The sequence below is a fragment of the Gavialis gangeticus genome, unplaced genomic scaffold, assembly GCF_001723915.1.
Source record: "Gavialis gangeticus isolate Ggan-Ray unplaced genomic scaffold, GavGan_comp1, whole genome shotgun sequence".
In the NCBI taxonomy this organism is placed as follows: Eukaryota; Metazoa; Chordata; order Crocodylia; family Gavialidae; genus Gavialis; species Gavialis gangeticus.
In genome coordinates, this window is record NW_017729030.1 from 48,266,871 (window position 1) to 48,294,054 (window position 27,184).

General features: G+C 45.3%; 1 protein-coding gene across 2 annotated transcripts in view; it reads right to left on the minus strand.

Annotated features, from left to right (window-relative positions):
• The window catches only part of TTC29 (tetratricopeptide repeat domain 29), a 242,579-nt gene that overhangs the window by 84,206 nt on the left and 131,189 nt on the right, over nucleotides 1–27,184 (minus strand). For both annotated transcript variants that reach the window (XM_019522168.1, XM_019522167.1), the window contains 2 exons: nucleotides 23,417–23,540; nucleotides 11,409–11,640 (listed from right to left, as the gene is read on the minus strand). In XM_019522168.1, coding sequence (XP_019377713.1) covers nucleotides 11,409–11,640; nucleotides 23,417–23,540 — 356 coding nt within the window. The remainder of the gene's footprint in view (nucleotides 1–11,408; nucleotides 11,641–23,416; nucleotides 23,541–27,184) is intronic.

Genomic DNA, 27,184 nt, shown 5'->3' on the forward strand with positions numbered 1-27,184 from the left:
GTCCCTTCCGACCCTAGAAACTATGAAACTATGAAATCAAACTAAGTTCAAAATTGCAAATTTTCAAACTAATTTTTCCTTTGAATGTTTAAAATTTCCTTCATAGCTAATAACCAATGAAGTATACAGATTCTTATGAATATTTAATTTCTGTGTCTGGGATGGGTAGACATTTCTATATTGATTCCTGAGAAGGAAGCTGATCATGTGCAGTGAAAAAGAGGAGGGAGAACACATCTTTGAGGCTGAAAATATTAAACCAGCCATGTGAATTGACAGGGTATAGTGTCTTCATTATACAAAAATAATGTTTTCATACAAAAATTGAATATTAGAATCAGTAAAGAACTCTGGAGAAGGAAATGTTCCATGTAAATCAGGATTTGGACTATTCAACCATGCAGTTTGCAACAGAACCCACTAACGGGTCACTTCTAGACCCAAAATTATGATCTAGCACTGAAGCTTACACTTTGGTATACTGTATCTAGCCCACGGTTGCCAGATGTCTAAATTTATTGTATAGTCCCTAAAAATTCAGTCCTGAAACATCTGTCCATGATGTCCATAAGAAAAATTAAGTCATCCGTAAAAAGCAGAAAAACTGAGTTTGTTTCAAAATCTGTCTGAATGAAGCTACATTCAGGGCAAGTTTTGAGGCTGGACAGAGAAAGTGGAGCAACACCACCTGGTGTCTAGGTGGGAGCACTGTTCGGAGCCCTTCTGTGAACTGCATCTGTAGCTCCTTCTCTCCTCTCACCCTAGCAAGTTTTGCTGCAGAGTTTCTAAGCAGTTCTTGGGCTGAGCAGAACAGGGACAGGGTTAAGGGGCTGAGGGGAGGGGAGGTGTGGTAGGTGGGAGGTCCATGCCAGAGACTGGAGAGGGGAGACTGAGAACAGTGGGAGCAGTAGTGGGGTAACTGGGTGCCAATTTAGAGGGGGCACTGCTATAGCTTCCTCCCTTTTTCCATGGTAGGGGTAACCCTGTGCAGCCAAGCCATGGAAGATGGGCAGGGGCAGCCCTATGCCCCATAGTGTATCTGTGGGGGAGGAGTGGGAGGCAAGTGGAATGCATCCCCCCTAAGATTTTCTGTAGGAGATGCAGTCCTGCATCCAGAAGCATATCTGTAGGGGTGTATGAGTGGGAGTGAAAAGGGCACCTGAAGTGGCCCTGTGGAGTCTGTACCAGCTGGGCTGCTGCATAAGGGTACAGCAAGCCTGCCCTTCAGCTATAGCAGCCAAGCTCATGCTGCTACAGCAGGAGCTGTAGCAGCTGCTCCCTGAGTGCAAAGAACAGGGAAAGATAAGATTCCACTTCCCTGCCCCTCACTTCTGTCCTCCAGTGCTCAGCATAATTCCTTCTCCCCCCAAACCTCTGGTCTATGCACTGAAATATCATGCTATGCCTCTGGGTGGGGATTAAACTACGGGGTGAGTTAGAGGAGGCAACATGGTGTGAGGTACAGGTGGGGATACCAGGGTGTAGGGGTGAGTAGGGGGCCCTGGGGTGGGCATAGCATGGTGTAAAGCTATTCTTGCAGTCAAGTAGGGTCATCAACCCAGGGCAATTTTTTTACTGATAATCTCCAAATTTTTCAGTTTGAACCTCGCCCTTGTCCAGGGTCTGGCAGAAGGGTTACATTTATATTATGTAAAACATATGTCAGTAAACAAAAGTTTGGTTGACAGTAAAAAGTTTGCAGATTGTTAGTAAAAAATGTCTTGGGTTGGCAACCCTGATACAGCCTTCATGGCTGTGAATTTAACTTTGAAACTGTGAGCTAAGTGTCAACCATACACTCACAATTTCCTCATGAATCTTCAGGCATCCTTAAATCAAACCTCTGAGAGTTGTGAATGGTCTTTGACCTTGAGGGAATTGTACATCTTTCAGATGTGTTCTTCATTCCACTACTGGTGCATATTTGCTCAATGTACCTGAGCTGGGTGACCCTAGCTGCCCCTTTGTTGTTACTTTACCAATATAGAGCCCAGATTTCCTCAGGCTTTGTAGTAGCAGGAAAGGAGGCTAAATCATGGAATACATATGGACAAAACCTCTTCAAACTGAAATAAGACATCTGTAAGGCAAGGAACTGTTTTTCCTAGAGTACTTACACTATTTCTGACTCCAAACAGTGACTTAGAGATGGCTAAGAGGCATCTATTAAAATAAGTGCAGGTAAGCATTACCCAAATTAATACTAGATCTTACCATTTCTACTATAGAGTAATGGTGGGTGAATGTGTGTATTGAACTCTAACTAGCTATCCTATATAACTCTAATATTGCAACATTGCTCAAAAAACTACTTGCACTCTTGTAGAGAAAGCTGTCACTCTTACTGATGGCCCTGTGGCAATGTCTGGACTTCAGTCTTACTGTAACTGGCAGCAGTACCCTGAGCAGGGCTAATTAGGTATCCTCACTGCTACATAGGCATGGCTGCACTGTTTAAGGTCTTAGAGGTAGGGAATATGAAGCAGTATAGTGTGCTTATGAGTGCTTTTGCCAGGCAAGGTAAATGCATGGTACAATATTTGGCTTATATTTGCTAGTTCATAGGAAAGTCTGATTCAGCAGTATACTTTGTTAGTGTAAATAACTAAAATGTCGCTATAAACATCTTTATAAAAGGGGATCCTGCTATAAGTGATGGCAATTGATGTTATTAATTATGCATTGTGTGAAAAAGAATTTCCATCTGTTTGATTTAAATATGCCACCAATAATTTGATTTCCACCCCTACTTCTTGTGCCATGGGACATAATAAATAACTGTTCCCTAACAAAAAAGCTGTTCTGATAGAGAAATGAAACAGAGAAACATATAGCTATTTGTTCAAAATTTAGCACAGAATTTAGAACCCAGTCAGAGAACCTTCTCCTCTTTAAGACATGTTCATTCATAACCTTTTTTGAACATAGCCAGCATATGAAACATGGGATCCCTGACACAAATTTGAGATAGCTACTACATGAACTCTCACAAAGCTCACTGAAAGTCCAGAGTTCTTAATGACGAACGGTGCTCTCTAAATCTGGCTCAATGTGCACATCTACATGTGCAATTAGTTGCAACTAAATTTACTATGCATTAGCTTAATGCGCAGTAACCAATTTTTGGCAAGTATCTACATGTGCAGGGAACTTCCAGTGCCAGCTCCCCCCAGTGGCCACAGGGGGACATGGAAGGACTGGAGGGAACTGGCACTAAATTTAAATGACTGAGGCAGCCAAGAGGATCTGGGGACCCTGTTCCCGGGTGCCAGGGCCAGGGGCTGGGGTACTCATGGCTGAGAAGCTCAGCTAGAGCAGAAGCAGAGCTGCCACATGCTGTCTGTGTCCGTGCCACTCTGCTTCTCTCAACATAAGAAGTGTCTTCCCAGACTGCACAGTGCAGGGCTGCATTTTAAAGATGTCTGCCAGGTACTGGCAGCTGGGTCTGGCTTCAGCATGGCTGCCAAGTGCTGGCAGTTGGGTCTGGAGACTGAAGCTCCCCACAGTGGCCACAGGGGGACATGGCATCTTTAAAACGCAGCCCCGCACTGTGCAGTCTGGGAAGACACTTCTTGTGTTGAGAGAAGCAGAATGGCACGGACACAGACAGCATGTGGCAGCTCTGCTTCTGCTCCAGCTGAGCTTCTCAGCCATGGGTATCCCATCCCCATCCCCATCCCCTGACCCTGGGACCCAGGAACAGGGTCCCCAGATCCTTTTGGCTGCCTCAGTCATCCACTGGCCCACTGTGATTATCTCACCCCTCCTCATCAGGAACCCAGCCTACCCACTACTCCCATGGCTGATGAGGCCCTACACTGGGCACCAGGAACCTCACCACGCCCATTTTAACTGGTGCCTTGTGGTGAACCCACACCTTTATTGAGTGCACCTTTGGCTGCCTCAAAGGCCACTGGCATTCCTTCATGGCCCACCTTGAGGTGGCCGAGAGAAACCTCCCCGGGTCATCATTGAAGCGTGCATGCTTGCACAATATTTGTGAGGCCCAGGGAGAGGCATTTAGGGATGCATAGGCAGAGGAGGCACACTGGGCCTGGAGGTGGAAGCATGAACCGCAGTGACAGTGGCAGCATTGTGTCCCCTCTAGTGAGGCCCCAGGCGAGCCACATACTGGGGGCCAGGGCTCCAGGTGCAGGAGACCCTGGTGGACCACCTCTTACAGCACTCCCTGCTCTAACCCATCTTCCCTGCTGCCCACACACCCTCTACCCCTGCCCATCCCCAGCACCACTCTCAGGACATGTACATTTAAAAAAAAAAGCTTTATTCCTCTTACAAACCCCACCCTGATCCCTCCCCACTCAACACATACAGCCCTCTTGCCCCTGTCTTTCCAACACAGAGCCCCCTTCCCTCTCTCCCTCAACCAACATAGCTCCTTCCCCCTTCCCCATCACTCCCCAACAAACAGAGCCCCTCCACCACCCTTCCCACCCACCAACAATAAAAATCCCTCTTCCCAATGTGCAAACTATATACAAGTCTCAGTCTTTTATTGCCCCAGAGTAGGAGTGCCTATGCTGTAGAGCCTGGGGGCAGGTGGCCAACACCCCAGCCTCTCACTGTTCCCCTGCAGGTCTGGGGGGCATGGCGACTGCAGTGGGCAGTGGGCTTGTTGTGTGGTGATGCCAGATGGTGCTCTTCAAGGGTGGACAGCTCCCCCTCTGGTCACTGGAGTCCAGGGCCAGTGTCCCCTTGCAGTGCTGTGCCTGGCACTTCTGGGTCCTTGGGCATGTGGCCTCAGGGTAAGTGGTGGGGCTGTGCCCTGGTGGGTGGTGGGGGACCTGGGGTGGGGGCTGGGCCAGGGCCAGGGGCCTGCTGCAGGGTGGTGGCTGGCTGCCAGAAGCACTGAGGAGCCAGAAATGGGGGCTGGGCACATGACCTCCAGATCCAGGAGGGTGTTCAGGACCTGACGGTCATCATCTATGGCCTCCACTGCCTGGACCTGGTTGGCCCTTTGATGCCTGAGCAGCTCAATCCACTCCAACTCTAGGTGCTCCCCCTGGACTCAGTGTTTCTGCTGTGCCTGATCCTGTGCACCTTCCAGGGCAGTCTCCTGGGCAATGACCTCCTCCCACCACCTTTGCTTGCAGGTCAGGCCCTCCTCCTGCCAGACCTTTGCCTGCACCTTGCACTCCTTGACCACCTCCACCAGGCACTGGAGAAGGAGGATGCAGTCTTGAGCCCACTGCTGGCGCACCTGGTGCATATGGTGTAGGGCTGTGCAAAGCTTCGGCCGCTGATTCAATTCGGTAGAGATTTGGCCTGATTTGGTGGCGGAATCTCTGAATCTGAATTGAATCAGGAGACCCTTTAATCTCTGAATTGAATCGGAACCCTCTGAATTGATTTGGAGAGATTTGATGATTCAGACATAGACACAGTTTTAAATGTTTTTTCTGCATACCTCAAGGTACCACGTGGCTCGTGAGTGCTGAGATGCTGGGGTAGATGGAGCATCCCACCGAAGCACAGGAGGGGGGTCCTCAGCATGCTCGGCAGTGGACCCGAAGCACTTCCGGTCCACTTCCAGGTCCGTGCTTCTGTGGGACACTCCATCTGCCCCAGCATCATAGCATTCAAAAGCCACATCTGGTATGTAGAAAAAACAGTTAAAACTGTGCCTATAGCTGAATCGCTGCTTCTCTGAATCAGCATCGAATCTCCAGATTTGGATTCAGCTGAATCAAATTGGGATGGTGATCTGAATCAATGAATCGAATCACTGTCCCTGATTTGGGACAAATTCAAATCGAATATGGCCCGTTTTGCACACAGCTAATATGGTGGGCTGCCGCACTGGGTGGCAGTGACCTGGAGCCTGCATCCCTACTGGGCCTGCAACTTCTTGCCAGCATCCAGATGTTGGCCCTGCAGAGGCAAAAGACAGAAGCCTTTTGTGAGTTTGCAACATTTCAGAAATGTACCAGGGGTCATGTGCTGCATGGCCTCAGATCACAGTTCGGCCATACATAGGTGCCCAGGGAGCATAGTAAGTTTGGCTAGGCAAGCCTGGGTGCAGGCAGCCACTGGCCGAGCCCCCATCCCTGCATGCTTCCCAGGGGCCCGTGGGCCAATGAGTGCCAGCCTTAGGCAGCCTACTTCCCCTATCCCTATCCAGGGCAGGCCAGGCCAGGCCAGGCTCCTGGCAGCACTTGCTGCCACGGCTCCAGACCCCACTTTCCCATCTCTCCCCCTGCAGGCCAGCCACTCTGCTACCCTGCCACCCAGCCCATGGCACCCAGGCTCGGGACGTGCAGGGCTCCCAGACAACTGGGGCAAGGGCTGGCTGCACCCTTGTCCTCCCCAGTGGGGGCCACTCGGAGGAGGTGCCCTAGGGCCAGCTTGGCCCTGCACCACCACTGCATCCCAAGCATGCCCCTGCTGGATGTGCCCCAGGCAGTGTATGATGAGCTGTTTGTGCAGGGTGAGGGGTACACAACTCACTACACCCTGCTGCTGCTGATCCTGCTGGTGCTCCGGGTACACCTGTGCTCCTGGTTTGGGACTCTAAGCTACCAAAGTGTGGGGGGGCAAGCCTGGGCTGCCCCAAAATCTCCATCTCTGCCTCAAGGACTACCTATGGCAGTGCTATACATCATTCCCCCTGCTGCTGAGGAAGATATTGCTGCCAGCATTGACATCTTCCTTCAGGTATGAGGAAACTGTGTGGACAAGGGCTTCTCAATAAAGATTTGAACTGTGTCCTGCCTCTCTGCATGCTGTGGGGGGGAAACATGGGGACAGGGGAGTGCAGGCAGGTTGGGTGGGCAGGGTGGGGCAGGGGCCAGGGCCAAGGAACGGGGTGGAGCTGGGGCTGGGAGGGCCCTCCCTCCAGTGTAGGACTTACCATGTGGCTGGGGCTGGTGAGGCTGGTGGCTTCAGCGATGGTGTCCAGCTGTGCCCAGTGTCCTTGGCCCATGGTACATGGTACACCAGCCAGGGCCCCACCCCCCAGGAAGGAGCTGGTGCTGCTGGCAGATGGTGGTGTCATGGCTGGCTACTCCTCTCGGCAGGGTCTGGGGCTGTGGAGCTGTCAAGGAAGCTGTTGGCCAGGGCTCCCCAAGCTGCTAGTGGATGCAGCAGCCGGGGAGGTGGGCAGAGTGGGGTGCTGAATGCCCAGCCTTGGTGTAAACTGCAGGGTTGTAGTTTGGGTCCCAGGGTGCCAACATCCTGGTCAACTCCTGCATAAGAGCATGGGCTTACAGGCATGACTGGACCAATGACTGTGGCCAGTCATGACCACCCACTGTGCCCACAAGGTCTTGATCTTTATGTGGCACTCCTGCACCAACTGGGAGTGCCCTTGCTCCTGTATGCCTGCCCCACACACACTGCCTCTGCACCTCCGCATCACCCCAGAGTGCCATGAGGTCTCCAATATCCTCCTAACTCCAGCTGGGACCCTGGGTGGGAAGGCTCAGTCATGTGCAAGTCGGTGGGGCTGGGCCTGGATGGGAAATGTGGGGAGGACATGTTGGTGGTGCATCCCAGGCCAGCTCTCTGGGCCCCCATGCAGCTGTCTCTGTGTGGCCAGCCCTGGACAGAGGCCAGCAGTGCTCAGTACAGGGGCATGGTCAGGGACTGGGAGCTGCACAGCAGAGGCAATGTGCCACAGCACCTGCAAGCACAGGAGACACTGCTGGGGGTGAGCAGTAGCAGGGAGTAGGTGCTGGCTCTGGTGCCAGAGACAGCCAGCCAGAAGACTTGGGGAGATCTTAGAGCTGGGCAGGGGGTACAGCAGGCTACAGCCCTTTATAACACTCACCTATGTTGTATCTTTGGCTAGGATACAACACAGGCAAAGGCTGCCCATGTCCTGTCCTAGAGGGCACACAGGGCCTGCAGTGCTCCTGTGCAGGCAGTAGGTTTATACAGGCTCCTGTGTTGCGTGCCCTAGGATACAAAATAGCACAAATACCACAAAGGCAGCCCAGACTTGTGACAGGAGAGGCTCCCAGCAAGCTGGCTTCCTAGTAGCAGGGCAGACCTGGCACTAAACTTAGTGGCGGTTCACATCTACACATGCGTTACTGTGCTGTAACAGGACTGACGCGCTGGAGCCTTTCTGTTGGTGGCTCCGCCTTCCTGTCTTGGGCTAACCGCCTGCTTACTCACCTGCCACACCTTGATCTTAATTGATTGAGTGATGTAATTAGCAGGAGGCTGCCCACTTTATCTGCCCAGTGTCAGGGGGTGCTACCTGCAGCTCCTTTTTCCTCCCCTATACTGCAGCCCAAGCCTCGCAGATGGTACTTGACATGGTTTTGCCCTACACCTTGGCCCTCCTCTTTACTTATGGGGCTCCCCACTGTCCCTCTCACTCCGGGGCTTCTCCCTTCCCCCCACTTGCTCCGGGACTCCTCACTGCCCCCTCTTCCTCCGGGGCTCCCTGCTGCCCCCCTCTCGCTCCGGGGCTCCCTGCTGCCCCCCTTTTGTTGGGGCTCTTTGCTGCCCCCTAACTCTGGGGCTGGGCCAATGTGCCCCCAAACAAAGCTGCGCCCTCTCCGGCGCCAGGAGACCCCACGCTATCATGGAGCTCCTATGAGGCCTCCTCCACCCCTAATAGCCTCACCCGGTCCTCCGGTGAAACAGTAAACACAAACACAAAGCCTCCGGGCTATAACATAAAAGCTAGACCGTTCTGGTAAAAAATACGAAATCCTCCCTACCAGAGAGAGACAGAGAGAGCATCAATCCCCCAGCAGGAACCAGGGGATGTTCCAACCATCAGAGTTCTCCCCTTTGCTCTGGCTGAGTTCCTCCTCCTTCGGCCGCCGGAGGAGAACTGCCCTCCTGGCCTTATGCTTGGGCTTAAGAAGGGGCCAAGCCCTGCCCCTCCCTGTCAGCTGACCCCCTTGGTTTCCCTGGCAACCAGCACCTGTGCTGCCCTGGTGACTGGCAGTTGAGCCTCCCCCTTCTTAGCACTCGGAGTCTCTCCTGCCATTTCTGCTTTTAGATGCAGGGCACCCACGTGCACTGCGACATGTGCTTTAACTAATCATGACTAATTTTGATATCTCCATTTGCAGTTATCAAATTTAGTCATGATTAGGCTAGTTTACTGCACAGTAAGGATGTGTACATGTAGATGTATACCTGAACTGCACAGTAAACTAGACTAATGCACATTGATGTGTCTCGTGTAGGTGTACCCAATGTGCAGCATTGTAATTGTCAGAAATCTTTAGGAAAGGAATTGAAACTAAAATAGAAAGCATTATTATGTCATATAGTGTGCCCAAATCTTGAACACCATCTACATGTGCATTTAAGGGCAATTAAATTTAATGTGAATTAAGCTAATGCCCATTAAGCAATTTTTGGCTGGTGTCTACACATGCTGGGACTTGGCACTAAAGTAGTGCCAAGTCCCTGCAGCCCTGCCATGTGCCCCTAGTGGCTGGGCAGACCCGGCACTAAAGTTAATGCTGGGTTGTGTCTACATGTGCATTACTGTGCTTTAACTACTCATGCCTAAATTTGATACCAGACAGAACAGAGAAGGAGAACTACCATCCTCTGAGTTTTTACTAGACAAGATGGAAATATCTGTTCCCAGGGATCCATGGACAGAGGAGCTATGAGAAGCATTTTAGATGATGCCTGCTCAGAAGTTTCTGTCCTATACATTCCAGGTTCTGAAGAGTGACAACATGATTTTTCCATCAGGAATATTTTAATTCCTTATTTCTTTCATTCTCTTGGAAAATGATTTACAGACTGCACATCTCTCTCTATATGCTCCTCTTCTACATACAGATGAGAACTAGTATAACAGGCTTGAAGAGACATTGCTTCCTGGCAGGAGCAGTAATTTCTAAAGCCTGGAGACAAGTTTTCAGAGATTATCATTGTAGGTAGAAGAAAGGAAATGCTATGAAAAGCACAACTAAAGCTAACTAACACTAAACCCTGACTGATAAATACCTATCAGTTTATAAAACAATGGGTAAACAGCACAGTTAGGGAAGTGGGTGGGGTACTGCAAGTTCTGATGTTTAGCCACAGGCGGAGAGAACAACCAAGGAGAACATGGCACTACCATACCCTTTAGGTCCTTGATCAGATGCATGAAGAAACTCAAGGGGCATATGTGGCCCCTATAAGTATTGCTGGCTGAGCAATTCTGAACATGAGTGCACTGGACGCGTGTGCTTTAAAAATGAAATATATACAGACAAACTGCCATGTTCACCTTCATCAAATGTATATCTCTGAAACCTCATCGAAGTTTGTTAACTTTTTAAAAATTCTGGCCATTTGAGCAGAAATGTAGTAAACATGCTTGCCCCACAGTTTTGACTTGAAATTTTATACTGTCTCAGTAAAAAAAACCTCAGCTATTTCTGACTCAGCTGTCAAAATCTTCAGCAATAAAACTATTAATCAAGTATTTTTACATGAAAATTACAACTGAAGCTACATATAAATTTTCTAATTCCATGAAACAGAAAAGGTAAACACACGTGGAAAATATGGGCAAAATGCCTTTAAAAGAGAAACTGATTTAATTTGGGCACAGTCTTTTACAAATAATACCTTTGCAGAGCCAAACATCTACTGCACCAATATAAACTGCTCTAACAGTCACTTCTTCCCAGGTTATTTTCCAAGTATAAGGGTCTATAAATTATATTCTTTAATGAGAACAGGAATATCCTCAGTACAAGACAGTAAAATAGCACCAGTGCTTAAAAGGTAGATAATGCTGAATTGAGGTTTTTAAAAAAATCTTTTTATTAGGAAAAATAAAAACCAAAGAGAAAGTAAAACCAAAGAAAATTAATTAAGGAAGGAAAGGTCCATCTTCCTTCACCCACATTTCTGCTATTTGATACAAGAAATTACACAAAGGAAATAAGGGAAAACTCTTTTTTTATGTTTCTTTGGCTAAAAAGTATAATTCTCGTGGACAAGAGACATCAAAAATATGCTTGAATGTGCAGGGAACATACTCAGCATTTGGGAAAAATGGGAAAATATTTCTTCTTATTAACAACAGAGAATTTATTTTTATCCTGGTCCTATTAGAACAGACTAAAAGCGAAGATTGATTTGAAAGTTCATTTGGTCATCATTTGATTAAACTGATTCATCACTTGTTTGCCTCTAATTGTGATGATCTGAGAACTGAGCATTGAGAATGTTAGAGTTGGCATCTAAAATAGATTACTGCTATCTGTTTTCTTTTCTATATTGTATTTAAGCCTATTTAATTTGATCTTTAAAATAAGTGCACACAGAAGTGAATCTAACCTCCATCCAATACAAGGGTAATCCAATAGGATTAAACTCAGCAAATAATTTAATAAAACTCTACAAGAAAAATGACTTAACCATTAAAGACAATGCAGCACTAATGCGTTTCATAACCAATGTCTTACCGACTGTAAAAGGGTCAGTGCACATGTCACTTCTGTTCTCCTTCCATGCCAGCAGGTACTCAACGCTGACGGGATCTGCAGTTTCTGTATAGCTGTTAACTGCCACCATCATGTTATGAGCTTTTGCAATGCCATAATAAACCTTTGTTTCATCCACCAAGGGCAAGTTACTTAGAGTGTTTGCTGCCTCAAAAGCCTGACTGAAATATTCACAGGCCTTGTTGTAGTTTCCCTAATAAAGAAAAGAAAAGGGAAAAAGGCTTTAATTTTTCAAATAGCAATTTTTCATATGTTATTTTATATTTTTTTCCTTTTTTCAGCCACAAGGATCCAGCCCACAGAGTGACTCAGAACACATTCTTGGGCCAGTCACTTCACTTTTCTGCTTCAGTTTCCTAAACTGTAAAATGGAGATAATGTTACCTACTTGTCTGTCTCTTAGGGTATTTATTAGTCACAGTTTTCATAGCTTTTTGAAAACATGAAGCACTATATAAATATTATGTATTATTACAATTTCTGTTAAGTCATGAAATAGTCTTAAGTAAGGAAGGATTGTAAAACCAGAATAGTGAGACTAAACTAAACCAAAAAAAAAGCTAGTCACCACTCCTTTCCCCCACCCCACCACAGTCAAAATTATAGAAATCAGAATCTTTCATACTTAAGAAAATAGTTGATTTTGTCTGGCCTAAATAAATAAATAATGAAGAAGAAAAAAACAGATTATAAAATAACTTACAAAGAAGTATAGATTAATGAGTAGAGTTTAGGAGGGTATTCAAGCAAAAGATATTAGGAAAATGGAAGCCCAATTATAGCCAACAAAAAGGAGCACATCTACAGCAGGCAAATATGTAAAGAAGTCTAAAATGGTAAGGATGGAATGTGAAGCTATAAAAAAATTAAGGGTGAACATAAAGACCCATTTTTAAATATATCAGTACAGGATGCTTCTAAGAGAATCCACTGATCTCCAAATCATGAGTTCAATTTAATAGTAAATAGGGGATCAGTTAAATAAAATAAGGACATAGGTTAGAAGAAGAATGACTTTTTTGCATACGTTTTCATCATAAAACATGTGAAGGCAATGCCAATTTTTAGCTTAATCATTTCTGGTAAAAAAGTACAAAAATACTATAAGAATTGGAAGATTCAAAGAACAGATGCTGGAACAAACTGATAATTTAAAAAGTAAAATATCATGAGACCTAGATGCTATATAAAGGTGTTCTAAAGAAACCTGAAAATGAAGTGGCTTAATTGCTAGAAAATACATACAATCTAATTAAAATGAGACACTGTAATAAAAACCTAGAAGGTCTCAAAGAATGCACCTATATTAAAAAAGGTAGGTGCTACCTGGTCCTGCATAAGCATCAGTGGTGTTTAACATGTTTTTTTAATTCTCTAAAAAACAGTAAGCTTTGGGTGGCAAATTTGCAGAGGATAAAAAGTTCTTTCACTTATTCAAGAGGAGGAATGATGGTTAGGAAATTCAAATGGACATAACTGTGTGAGGATAATGGCAACTTAGCAGCAAATTAAATTCAATATTGAAAAAGGATAAATAGTGCATTTTGGAAGATATTATTTGAACTACTTAAAACTTTTATTGGGTTCTAAATTAACTACATCAGCTCAGGAAAGAGATCTAACATAAATATGGACAGCTCAGTGAGGGCATCTGCTAAATATGCAGCAGCCTTAAAAAATGTAAAATTTTAAGAGAAAACTAAATATTAAGAAACATCAAGAATGGGATGGAGTATGATATAGAAGTAATGTTAATCTATGAATGGAATGACTTTATTTGAGACACTGTGTTACAATCTGGGTCACCCATCTCAAAAAAAGATGTGGCAGAAACAGAAAAGATGCATGATGATGACAGTGAATAGGGATATGGAGACAATCTTCCATAAAGACAGAGTGGGAGTGTCTACACATGAATTTAAGCAGGCTTAACTTTAATGTGCATTAAACTAATGCACATAAAGTGTTTTTTGGCAGATGTCTACATGTGGTGGGACTTGGGGCTATAGTCCCAGGTCAGTGCAGCCCTGCCATATACCCCTGTGGCCACTGGGGGGAGCTCTAGCTTCTGGACACATAGCTGCCAGCATTTGGCAGCCATGTTGAAGCCAGAGCCAGCTGCCAGCACTTGGCAGCCATCTTAAAAGTACACCCTCTGCACTGTAACTTCTCAGACGACACTTCCTATGTCAGAGCAGCAGCGTGGCAGAGACACAGGCAGCACATGTCTGCCCTGCTCTTGCTGCAGCTGCATTTCCCAGCCCTGCCTGTCCCAGCTCCTGGCCCTGGTGGCCTAGGACAGGGTCCCCCACTCCTCAGGGCTGCCACAGCTGTCCTGCTCACTCACTGCTGTTCTGCATTTCTGCTGCTTGGCCACCTACCACTGCCTGACTCCCTCACCCACCTGCTGGATGGGTGGTACATGGCCTTCCAGGGCCCCTGCTGCCACGGAGCTGCTCCCACCAGCCCCAGCAACCATGGGCTCCAGGGCACCACTGCTGGAACCACCATTGCCCTCCTGTTCCACCAGCCCCACCACCTCTGGACCCACTGTGCCAGCCAGCACTGGTGGCAGTGCATTGTGCTGCAGGAATGGGACAACAACCAGTGGGATGACATATTCCAGATGACCCAGGTCACCTTTAAAGACCTGCTGTCCCAGCTCTGATCCCACCTGGAGTGCCAGAAAATAGAGAAGTGCCCAGCCATCCCTGCCAACACCCACCTGCCCTGCTGCCCACACCCCTGCTCCCCTTTGCTCACCCCCCCAGTACCATTCCAGGAAATGCACATCCTTATAATTAAAACCTTTATTCCCTGCACCTCCCCACCCCCTTCCTCTCACTTCTCCCCTCAACCAACAGAGCGCCCTCCCTCCGCAATACACAGAGCCCCTCCACCACCCTTCCCACCCACCAACAATAAAAAACCCTCCTCACAAACTGAAAACTACATATGGCAGTCTCAGTCTTTGTCTGAATCCTGGAGGGGGTGGGGGGCTGTGGAGTGGGGGCACCCAAGGTGTACAGTCTGGTGGCAGTGGCCAGCACCCTGGCCAGGGACAGTTCCCCTGCAAGTCTGTGGGTCACAGCAAATGCCAGGGGCTCCTATGGGTGGGATGCGGTGGAGGCCCTCCTTTGGGGCCCACGTGGGGGCCTGCTGTGCAGTGGTGGGTGGGACCCAGGGGCCCTGGCTGCTCCACACAGCACTGCTCCAGGGCCTCCAGCTGGGCCCAGCGCCTGCTTCGCCCAGTCCTGTGCTTCCTCCTAGGTGGTCTTCTGGGCGATGTCCTCATACTACCAGGCTAGCTCCCATACCTCCTGCACCTGCTGCTGCACTGCTTGCATGCCCCCTAGCCCTGGTTGCTATCCTCAGGCCAGCAGGCTGCTGAGTGCTGGCTGCCGACAGCCTGTCTCCCCTACCCGCTTCCCAGGGTGGGCCAGGCCAGGTTCCCAGTAGCACCTGCTGCTGCAGCTCCAGACTCCAGCACAGGGAGAAGTCCAGGCTGTTCTGCATCCTCCACTACCACTTGGAGGGTTAACTGTCACAGTGCTACACATCCCTGCGCCCTGCTCCTGAGGAGGACATCCCCGCTGGCATTGATGCCTTCCTTGGCATGTGAGAGGCCTGTGCCTGCTCAGCTTCAGGGACATGGGCTGCTAAATACATTTCTGAACTGTGTCCTGGGTCTATGTGTGCTGTGATGGGGTGAACATGGGCCCAGGGGAGTGCAGCCAGGCCAGGTATGAAGTGGGGGCAGAGGCCCAGGGCAAGGCTGAGGACTGGGTCACCCATGCAGGACTTACCATGTGTCTGGGGCTGGTGACACTGCCGCTGGGGCTCCCCATCAGCGATGGTGTCCACCTGTGCCTGGTGTCCATGGCCTGTGGTGAGTGGCAGGCTGGTACCTGGTCAGGGTCCCCCTGCCCCCCAGGTGGGAGCTGATGCAGCTGGCAGCTGGCAGTGGCATGGGTGGCTGCTTCTGGTGGTGGGGTGTGGGGATGGGCTGAGGGTGAGGCAGCCACTGGGCAGGGTTCCTTGATGCAGCAGCTGGGAAGGTGGGTGGGGTGGGGTGCTGAAGGCCTGAGATCCCTTCTTCCTGTGATGTGTCACCAGAGGCATCAGGGCAGGGTACAGGTAAGGACAGGCCACCCTTGCTGGTGGCACTCACAGGGGTGTAGCCTGGCTCCCAGGGTGCCAAAATGTGGGTCAGCTGGCACATGAAGGGCATGGTCTTCTAGGTATGACCAGACCAATATCTGAAGTCAGTCACAGCCACCAACCATGGCCACAAAACCTTGGCCTTCATGTGGCACTGCCACACCATCCAGGTGTAGTCTCGTGCATGCATCCTGGCTGAAATGGCTTCATAAATATGGGTATTCAAGTGCCCACCCTGCACGAACTGCCTCTGGATGTTGGGCTGGCCCCAGAGCATGACAAAGTTGCACACCTCCTCTTGGGTCCAGTTGGGGCCCCAGGTGCTTGGAATGGGTATAAGTATGCAGGCAGGGCTGGGCTCAACAGGGAGGATGTGCTGGACATGCTCCCTGCACCAGCTGTCTGGGCCTCCACCTGGCTGTCCCTGCAATGCCAGCCCTGGAGGCCTGCCAGCAGCACCCAGGATTGGGGCATGGGAAGGGAGGGAAGTTGCATGGCAGAGGCGCTTCACCACAGTGCCTGAAAAGAGATAGAGCTAGGGCTGAGCAGGTGCTGGCCCTGGTGCCATAGAGAGCAGGGCCAGCAGCCCTGGGAGGAATCTCAGGGCTAGGCAAAGGATGTAGCAAATTTCAGCCCTTTGCAACACTCATCTGTGGCCAAGAAGCAGCTCCAGCTAAGGGGACAGGATGGGCAGAGGCTCTCTGGGTCCTGTCCAGGGGAGCACATGGGGCCTGGTGGACTCCTGTGCACAGCAACAGATTTGTCCAGGCTCCTGGTGTGTGTGCCTGAAGGCACAAAATGGCTGGAGGCTTTTATAGCCTGCAGCTAGGGGCTGCCAGAAAGCAGCCCAGCCCCGGAGCAGGTGAGGTGGCCAGCCAGGAGCCCTGGGGCTGGGCTCCGGCTGGCCCCCTAGTGTCTGGGCAGACCTAGCACTGAAGGCTCTTTATTAATCTGCTATAAATAATCACACCAAAATTTGGTACTTGCTTTATGCAAGTATCAAATTTAGGCATGATTAACCTGAAGTTGCCATTTTAAGGTGCATTAAGGGCACACATGTGTAGATGCGCACCCTCAATGTGCCTGAAATAGGGTTAATGAGCATTAAATGCTCACATGTAGACGTGCCCAATGAAAACTTTAAAACTGTCAATAGTAGGCAAAAATTAAATAAAATGAGAAGATAAAAATATATCAAGCAAGAAATAGTATTGAAAAGATAGATTGCAAACTTCTACCCAACTTTGTCATATCAGCTGAACAAATGATCATTAGCTGTAAATGAAAAGTGAGAAATCCAGAACTAATAAAATAAATTTACTGTATAATTAGTGTATAACTGTCCTATGGACACATGATTCCAAGGTAGCATTGAGATCAATTATTAAGTAAACAATTAACAAGAAAATCCCAAATACAAATAATAAATACTGAAAAACACAATACAGTATTTTGAAACAGAACCTCTTTCAAATAAAAACATAAATGTTTCAGAACAGAAAGCCAATCTCTGAGTTAAGAGGAAAGCTGTCCTGGAAGCAAATTATTCTATAACTTTCTACATAAATTGTTGCATTATCCTCTGAAGAAGCTAGTACTGACCACCAGCAGAGAAAGGATATTTAACTAGATGGACCATAGATATGGTACAGTATTGTAATTCCTATGCTCCTATTATTAACATCCATGAAGGGTTACCTATGGGTTAGCAAGCTGGCTCTATCCCTCTAATCTGTGTAGCATTCTGTAGCCCTAGCACATGGTTCCCGGAATACAATACCTTTTCAGAGCTGTCAGCTGGTTGGAACCTTTTCTCTTGACTAGTCCCCCCACTAGAGATTTCAATGCCTCTGTGAGAGTGAAGCCTGGGAAGACTGTGGAAGACAGGTGGATGGTAACTTGAGTACCTGAGATGGTCCCTTTCTGAGATCAAGAAGAGGTATAAATTAAGAAACAGGGGAATGAAGTTGGGAATGTGTGCAAACTGTTATACCTAGATTTTAATATGAAGGAAGAACAAGAGTGCAACAATAGGTATAGGAACATTAGATGGTAGAAGGATGGACAACAACGAGAAAATATGTTCATGAGATGAGGTAGTGGCATAATTAGTGAAAGGACCCTATCTAATCTGGCTAGGAAATTAGAAGAGGTCAATGAGAAATAACTGAGACGTGGATATTAAAGTGAGAAGCCTGTGCCACAAAATAGATAAATTAGAACTACCTGTCTATGACATGAAACCAGATTCCATAGTGATAAAAAATATGGTGGGCGGAAGCTGAGGAATTAAGGAAATCAGGCAGTAAAGTCAAGAGCATGAAAGAATGCAAAGCCTTGAATATGGAGGAGGCTTGGACAATCTTCATGTTAAAGGTGTATTTGGAATTTTCACCTCAAGCAAAAGGGGGGAAAAAGAAGATTGTAGGGAAGGGCTCCAGACCTTATTTGGTGAGTTACTTTTTCAAAGGGGATATTGCAAATAAGCGTCAAGTGGATAAGGGATCAAAGTGTTGGGAAAAGTGGGAATGACTGAAGTCAAGTTCAGTTAGAACTTCTAAGGGAAACTACAAATAGTAAAAGCTTTTTTGCCGTACAAATAAAAAAGAGAACGTAAAAAAAGTGGACCTGAAGAAGAGGTTGATATTAAAGATAATGTATGGTTGATTCAAAAACTAAATGGATACTTTACTTAAGTTTTCAATTAAGATGATGGGGATTAAGATGGTGGGGACAGAGGTAGGATGGAATGAAAATGACAGTATGTCAAAGGAAATTACCCTATCTGAGATGAAGCAAATTTAGAGAACTTAATGTGCTCAAATTGTGGGAACTGGATAGTTCCCATCCCAGAATTCTGAAAAAAACTGGCACATTAAATTACAGGTCTGGTAGTAAGGATTTGAAATAAACCTACCAAGTTTGGGGTCATATTGTATAACTGGAGCTAATATAGTACTTACACTTTAAAAGGGAAAAACATGATCTAGAAAACTACAGGCCAGTTAATTTGTCCTCAATGGCATATACAGCTTTAGAACAAAAATCCTAAATACTTTTAATATCAAAGTTGATAAATTTATGATTGAGATTATATGATATGGTTGCCTGTGACAGCAGAGACTTTATGGCATAGCACATCTCTTCTAGTCCTATGTCCTATTTTCCCATGTTTTGAAGGCTTTTTGGTGGGAAGGAACCAGGGGTCAGAATATATTTCATGCATACAGAAATCCATGAGCCTTACTGGTGAGGCATATACAAAGGAAAATTTATTCCTGAAACAGAATATGAAACTTAATGGGATAAAATATAAAAAAGCACCAGTCACTTAACACCTCCCCCCCAACCAAAGTAGGCTCTTTTTAAGCTTGTGTAGCCTGGACCACATCTAAAAACAGAAAGTTCTTTTAAGTCAGATATATTTTCCTCAAAGCATCTCTTTCAATTTATTGAATCAACAGAAAAAATGAAATGCTCTTAAATTTATGTTAAAAGTTAACACAAAAATAAGAGTAAACTACAACTAAAATTAAACGATATGCATTTGTCACATATTCCAATAAAACAAAAACCTATTTCCAAATAGAGAGAAAGAAACTGAATAGTAAAATAGCAATCATCTCAACAAGGAAAGTAGTACATCCCTTGCAAAAGACCTTAATGAAAACAGAACTCTGCAAATTAAGTGATTATATGTTCTCTGGTATTTCTTATAAGACTAGGATTGTGCTGTGGGAAATTTTAACACTGCATTTCAGAAAGACAGTTTGAAAAAGCCTCCTCATTTTAAGATACTAACATAAAGATGAAGTTACAGGTTACACTTAGACTATACTAAGGGCACTTAAAATGTAAGCATCCACACATTAAAGTTGGTTAACTGATGCTAAATGCCTTCTGTGGGTCTCAGTGTTATGCCACTTTAAGTGAACATTAACTCTCATCTGTATTACCTATCTTGCATCAGGGTAACTTCAGTCTGCTCCATGGAGATAAAGCAAGCAATTTGCAGTCCTCCAGCATCCCAGGATGCACCCCTCCCCGCCTCCCCTCTTCCCCCTCAAGCAGGGACACAGCCCAGGTGACCTGGCTCCTAGCTGTGCCCCTGCTTGCCAGCCCAGTGGCAAGGCACAGCAGTACAGGCAAGAAACAATATTAATCTTTAACATGAGACTGCTCACAGCACATCATAGGCAATGCTTGGGGGGGGCACAGGGGGGACATGTGCCGGCCTTGAGTTTGGCCCTAGCTGGCCAGGGTGTGGGGGACAATAGCTGGTGCCCCCCCGGGAATGTGGGGGTGCTGAGAGAAGCACCAGCAGCAGTTCTGGGTTTGCCACCGGCACTTCTGGTTTGCCGCTGGCACTTCCACCGGCAGGGATGATTGGCTGCTGTGGGGACTTCCCCTCCCTCCCCCAGCTGGCGATTGACTCCTGGTGCCCCCCCAGGATCAGGAGGCACCAGTCACCCATGAAGCACATTCGAACTTTAACACCACTTAACATTCCACAGATTTAGCATTGTCTAAGTGTAACATGTAACCTCACCCCAAAACACTGAACTCTCATTACCTGAGTTGTTAATTTTCAGTGGAGGTGTTACTCAGCAGCTCTGCACTGGTGCCCTAGTTGTCCCATCTTAGTCACCCTACTGTTCATTAATGTGGCAACTAGGGAATGTCTTTAATAATATTGAAAACAAAGTTTTAAATGATTGATTTATTGACAATTTATTCATGGTGAAAATGCTACTCTGCATTTTTCAGCTTGTGCATAAACAAGACTTGTACATTTTTTATTACTTATTACTGTATATTCTCATATACAATATGCACTTTCCCCCAAAATTCAGCTGCTGGAAATTAAGGTGTGCAGAAAAAATGTATAAGTGAAGAAATATGGTAATAAGCAGTTTCTGCTTCTATCTGGGAAACTGAAAATAATACTGTATTTGCTGCTCCTCAGGTTGCTGTCTGTGAATATGCTTCTATCCCTGCTGCCTCCTCCATCAGAGGCTTTTGTTGTAGAAGCTATTACTCAGTTACTTACTGTTACTTACCAGCATTTTAAGGAGACAATATTTTTTCTTCATTTCGCATTTAAAAAAATCTGGGTTCATAGCTTATTTGGGACAGTATTACACGAAAATGAGGGCAATTCCACATGATTTAATGTAACATTCCAACTTTAAAAGAGCTGGCTTCAAAATTGATACTTTTGTCCTTTGAGTGATATTTTACATATCTGCTTGATTAATTCAGCACTGTAGCACAAGGTGGGCAGATCTCCTACCCATGAAAGGGCAGTAGCATTGGTAGCCACACAAGTACAACTGACATATATGCAGAGTTTAGATTTTATTTCCACCTGTGTAATAGGGGTGTGTGAAGCAGGCTCTATTCGATTCTGATTCGGCCCAAATCAGGGACTGTGATTCGATCAGTTGATTCAGCTCACTGTCCCTGATTCTATTTATCTGAATCTGAAGATTTGATTCTGATTCAGAATCAGTGATTCAGACATAGATACAGCTTTAAAAGTGTTTTCTACATACGTCAAGGTACTAGGCATGGCTTGTGATCGCTGCAATGCTGGGGCACATGAAGCATCCTACAGAAGTGTGGGGGGGCCCTCCACATGCTCAGTGGTGAACCCGGAAGTGGACCAGAAGTACTTCTGGTCCACTTCCAGGTCCACCAGAGAGCATGCTGGGGTGCCCCCCACACCACCCAGTTCATCAATTGGCCTCAGGGGGACCCTCGGTTCCCCCCCCCAGACCCAGGAGGCACTAGTCACCAAGCCATGGGGGCACAGGGACCCCCCAGTGTGCTCCTCAGTGGACCCAGAAGTGGACCAGAAGTGCAGAGTGTGCTGGAGAGCCCCTGTGCTTCTGTGGGACACTCCATATGCCCCAGCATCACAGCACCCATGAGCTCTTGCTACCTAGAGGTATGTAGAAAAAAAATTTAAAGCTGTCCCTATGTCCGAATCTCCAAATCTTTCTGAATCGATTCGGAGGGCTTCGATTTGATTCAGAGGGGTTAAAGGCTCCTCTGATTCGGTCTGGATTTGGAGATTCAGTCACCGAATTGGGCTGAATCTATGCTGAATTGAATCAGGGACTGAAGGTTCGTACAGCCCTACTGTGTAAGCCTTATGAACATGCCTAGAAGGTCCACTATTGCTGTGCAGACTCTGGGGTGACAAAAAGATTTGGCTAGGCATGTGCCATCATGTAAGTCCTAAAACTTTAGTTGGAAAAAACCCCCCACAACTATCAACTGTTTGGATGAGAAAAAAGGCCCTTCTACCTTTTAGCTTAATAGATCAGTAGTTAGGGCACTTGCCCAGGAAGTGAGAGCCCTTAGTTCTGGGCCCATCCTTCTCTAGAAGGGGTTTCAATTTGCATCTCTCAATTCCCACCTAAGTGCTTTAACCTGCAAGTCATGGGCTAGGTGTTGCCTGGAGCACCCTCCAACCTTGTTGGCTCACTGGGCAGCCGGGAAAATATGTGAGCCTGGGGAGAAGAATAAGTCAGAGGGAGTATGTGACTCAGAGATGCTAAAAGCACAGTAGACTAATTCTACTGTGCATTAGTGTGTCACAGTGAGAGTGCTAATGCACAGTAGACTTATTCTCCTGTGCATTAGTATCACTTAAAAGACGTGTGCTGGTGCTACAATGCACTAGTGCCAATTAAGTTACTACTGGTTATTACAGGTACTAAACTTAATGTGCCGTAATTACTGTGCATTAATGCATGAGTAGACATATCCAGTGAGAGGGATAATGCCCAGAAAGGAGGGGGCCCTAGGCGCTGGACTCAATTCCTATTGTACACTGCCTTTAATATTAATTGGATAAACTGAGAAACAGCAATGGGATAGTTTCTGTCACATTGGGTATAGGGCCCAAGGCCAAAATTGAAGACCCTCTCCTTTCCAGGAAACATCCTGTTACTGAATCACACACTCCCTGTGGCTATTCTCCTATGGAAGTGCCACTTAGGTACAGAAGGGTGAAACGGCTCACTCCTAGAATGTTACTGCCTACCTTGGAACCCACATAGGAAAGTCAGTTTAACGATTTGGGCAGAGTCTGAAAGGAGCTGAAGCAGGTGGGAGATATATTAAACCTATGCTTTTCCTGAGTACTCTCCAACCTTGGCTTTAGCTTTGTTCTCTCTTTCTGGGTTGCACAGGCTAAACTGAGGTCACAAAATGGAGTGCAGGGGATATATAGAGAATATTTTCACTGCTGATTTATTCCCTCTGACAGACTGACTTGTTACTGGAAGCCACTTCCTACAACTTTGATGAACAGAAGCCATAGAGTATATGAGGCTTAAAAGCTTATGATTGCCACAAAATAAGTATGACATTTTTTTGTCAATTTGTTAATTTTCAAAAAGCAGTAGCTACAACTTACAATATACATGTATTTGTAATTTAATTATTAATGTGTCTAGATGGGTCCGAGCTACAAATCTGCATCTAGGTTTCTGACAACAGTAAAAATTTGTGATGGTCTTGATTTGGGGTTTTGGTTTGACTCTTAATAGAGTTATGTGCTATGTGTGAAATTTGCTTCTAGATTTAGGAATTCATTTTAATCTTGCCCTCAAAGTTGTCATATTTTCAGATTTGGAGTTTCAATTCATAGCCCTTCTTTGGCAATGAAAAGAAACTCCTATATAAACCAAAATATATGAGAATCATCAAACTGACAGGACAATCTGATATAAGTACTATGTCTTGACTCTGAAGTAAAACCAGCTGTTTGGCATCATCATTATAACTATACTCACTTTTTCATTGTAGATATCTCCAAGGAATACACATGCATCCACAAGGCTGCAGCTTAGATGAGCACTCTTGGCAACCTTCACAAACTCTTCCAAGTACTTAATAGCCTCAGTCACTTTTCCCTGGCTAAAACAAATTACAATTCTAATTAAACTTTTATTGAGATGGTTTCTTTACATACAGCAACAGACTACAGTTGAGTATCTATCCCTGTGTCTCATGTGAGTCTTATTTTGCAATGGTCCATAGAAATGAATTTACTAATTTGCTTTGGGATGAAATTTGAAATCCAATTCTGTTTTCATCTGCATAGATGTTGCTTCTCTTATACTTAGTGACCACTAAGGGAAAAATTAGGCCATTTGGCTTTGCCATAAATTTGTAGAATATTGTATTATTTTTCAGTACCAAAAGTGAAAAAGAGATGATTACTTCACATGGGTTTTCTAAGATTCCCTCACTCTTAAAGTGATGTTTTATTTAATCAGTACTTGATCACACATTTTTGTACACAAGCTAGACCCAAACCTAGCAACCAATTCAGGGCAGGGGATGATGTTTGCTCTTAGGTTTTTCTGTTTCTGTTCTTAATGAGAATCACTTTCTACATTAGAATCCTTTCCTCTCTTGAATATCAGCAACAATATAATGGCAGTAACTCTAAAGTCGTGTATGCTGATAACCTCCCTTAGAATGTAATGCTGCACTTCGGCTGGGTAGACCACAGGCTGCAGCAGTCATATAGCCTACTCTATAAACTGTGGCTTGCAGGTGTCACCTAGAAATCCCAATGAGATCTAAACAACCTGAGGTCACTTCTGAATCTAGGTTGAAAAGTGGCTAATGTACTCTGACAATAACATTTGCACATATTTTTTAATAAAACTGGTCATATTAACAATATAGCAGCTCTGCACTATGGTTACAAGATATGAATCAGCTGCTTGGGTTTGCTAGTGAGTGAGGCACTGCACTCTTTTTCTCTTTAAGGCTGTGAGTGTCACTGCAGCTGACCTCAATATTAACCGTGAACCTGTGTCTCTACTGTAGAAGTATGTTAAATGTCAAGCCAATAAGCCAGCCAAAAAAAAAAAAGAAAAAAAAATGCCAGGCTTAATTTAGAAATGCACAGAAACAGTTTTTATAAGTGAGGAATAACAGTTATTTATTTTCATGCTTTTTTAAAACACCTTTAAATTACATTCCACCTGCAAATGACTGACTGAGCCTTATTTAAATTACAGCTTTTAATATAAAACATATTAGAGATACATGTTTCCAGAATTTGGCAGGGCTAAGCCTGCCAGAATTCCTTAATTGGCTTATGAAAAAAAAGAGTATTCAGACTAGAGAAGCTGCTGCCACTGAGCAGGAAAAACAGTGAAGTCTCAGCACAAATCTACAGTATTGTGGTGGCCACTTATCTGTTTGGAGTTAGCTGCATTCTTCCAGTAGGCTGCCAAAATACCCCAAAATTGACACAGTGTTTAAAGTGTCCAAAGCTGTCACAGACACACATTTTTAAATGACTGCTATTCTACTTATTAACATTAGTTATTTAAATAGCACAAGATCTGAAATATATTGATTGCACTGTTAGCAACTGCCAAATATCAAAGGGCTTCTAAATTTTAGAATCAGAAGCGCAATTTTTGGAAATCTATCTTTCTTCCAAAAGGGAGAAAAATCAAATATTTCCCCACAGAAGCATAGAACATGATTTATATAAGTTAAAATACAAGGTTAAAGTGTTAGACAAATATTAATTCCAGTTTTTCTAGTTTTCTATATGCAGTGCACAGGTGCAACTTGAACAGCATATTATATGGTATAATCATTAAATCCATTCAACCAGACCTTAGAGAGTTAAAAACATATATTCTGTGGAAAAGGACTCCTCGGTCCAAAGAATGAGAATGAAACAGTGCAGAATATTTGTGTATCAAGGTGATTCCAGTTTCCAACTGGGAAAACAGGACTGTTAACACCCACATCCCTTGACAACTGTCCAATTATGTATATCACACTTGGCCTACTGTTTGCAGTAGAAGTAATCAATAAAGGATGTGGTTGAGTGAACATAGATTTTGGTTGAACCAATGCATGAAAACTTAATCATTTACTCAGAGTGGAGAAATCAAATAGAGCAGAGATGAAACAGCCACTAAGGGGTTTGTTGATTGTGCCACCAAGTTTGTGGGCTGGAGGCTGAAAGTAATAAGGCAAATGGAATCAGTGACAGGAGAAAATGTAAAAAGGTTTTCTTAATTTCATGAATTAATAGAAATGTTTTGATGTATTTTTTGGTCATTTTTGGATATATTACATCAAAGACCTTATGTACCATTTATAGAAATTATGGAAATTACTAGGGCATATCATCTCTCTCAAGCAAACAGAAATTAATTTGATTTATAACAAAAAGATAATTCTTACAGTTTGATTTTTATATATGCCAATCAGCAAAGAGTTCTGCTATCAGATGGTAGCATGGTCTTCCAAAGAAAATCACGGAAATATTGTATCTTGAGACATTTACAGTAGCCCAGACAAAGTACTAAAACATATTCTATAGGGAACAATAGACAAGGAAGCACACTCAACTTTGGGTTCAAGAAGCCTTCTGTGGCACAGAACATTTAAAATGAGATGACCTAGTCTATGCTGCACGAGGTATAAACACATTTGAGGAAACAATCTGAGTTTGAAGTCTGGAGATTACCATGGGTAATTGATTGGTCAAGCCTTCACTACCTCATCCAACATATTCTGAGTGGGTCATTCAGACACGGATGTTTGCCACAGGCCAGAACAATGTGCATTCCAAACTGTGTGAGAGAGGGAACAGGGACTGATGTTTAGCAAATGTCTGTTTTAACATTGGGAAAAGGATTATTTTATACTTGTCTTCCATTTCCTCTGATCCTCACAGTACTTACTGGACCAAGGTGATCTTATTTATGAACAGATCTACTTATTAGAGCTTTTGGCTTTCCCTCTGAACAAACCTCTCTCAAACCTCTGAACACTTGACAATGCAGCTATTAGATTTCTAAGATTAAGTTGTCTTGTAGTCATCTGTTTGACTCTAGAAAGCCGTCCACTTGGGGAGGGGGTTACGTGGCAAAATGTAACTGGTATAAAGACTCATTTAAGAATGAGACCACAATCTATTTCCATGTTCCTTTCCAGTTATCTTAAAATTTCTCTAGTTTCTGATGGGACAAGGATTTCTTAGGATGATCCATCCGGGATTCTTTTTATCCTTGGGATTTTAATATGATGCTAACCACATTTATAGAAGGGTCCTCTGAAGCTAATGGGACCTCATTGTCTGTACCTCCCTTATGCATTTTTTCTTAGTGACCATTACTTTTTGAGGTAATATTCTCAGAAGGTGGCAGAACTGCAAGGACTGATAAGCAGGAGTGGTGTGAGAAGTGTGCTGTATTTGATTCAGATTCGAATTTAGCCTGATTCAGGGGACAGTGATTTGATTAGTTGATTTGGATTACTGCCCCAATTTGATTAGACTGAATCTGAAGATTCAATGCTGATTCAGAGAATCAGGGTTTCAACCATAGACATAGCTTTAAATGTTTTTTCTACATACCTCAAGGTACCAGGTGCATCTCATGAATGCTGAGATGGTGGAGCAGATGGAGTGGTCCATAGGAACGTGGGTGGCCCCCCCGCATGCTGCCAGGGGACCCTGGCTTTCTCCCCAAACCCAGAAGGCACTAGTCATGGACCTGAGGGTGGGGGGGGGG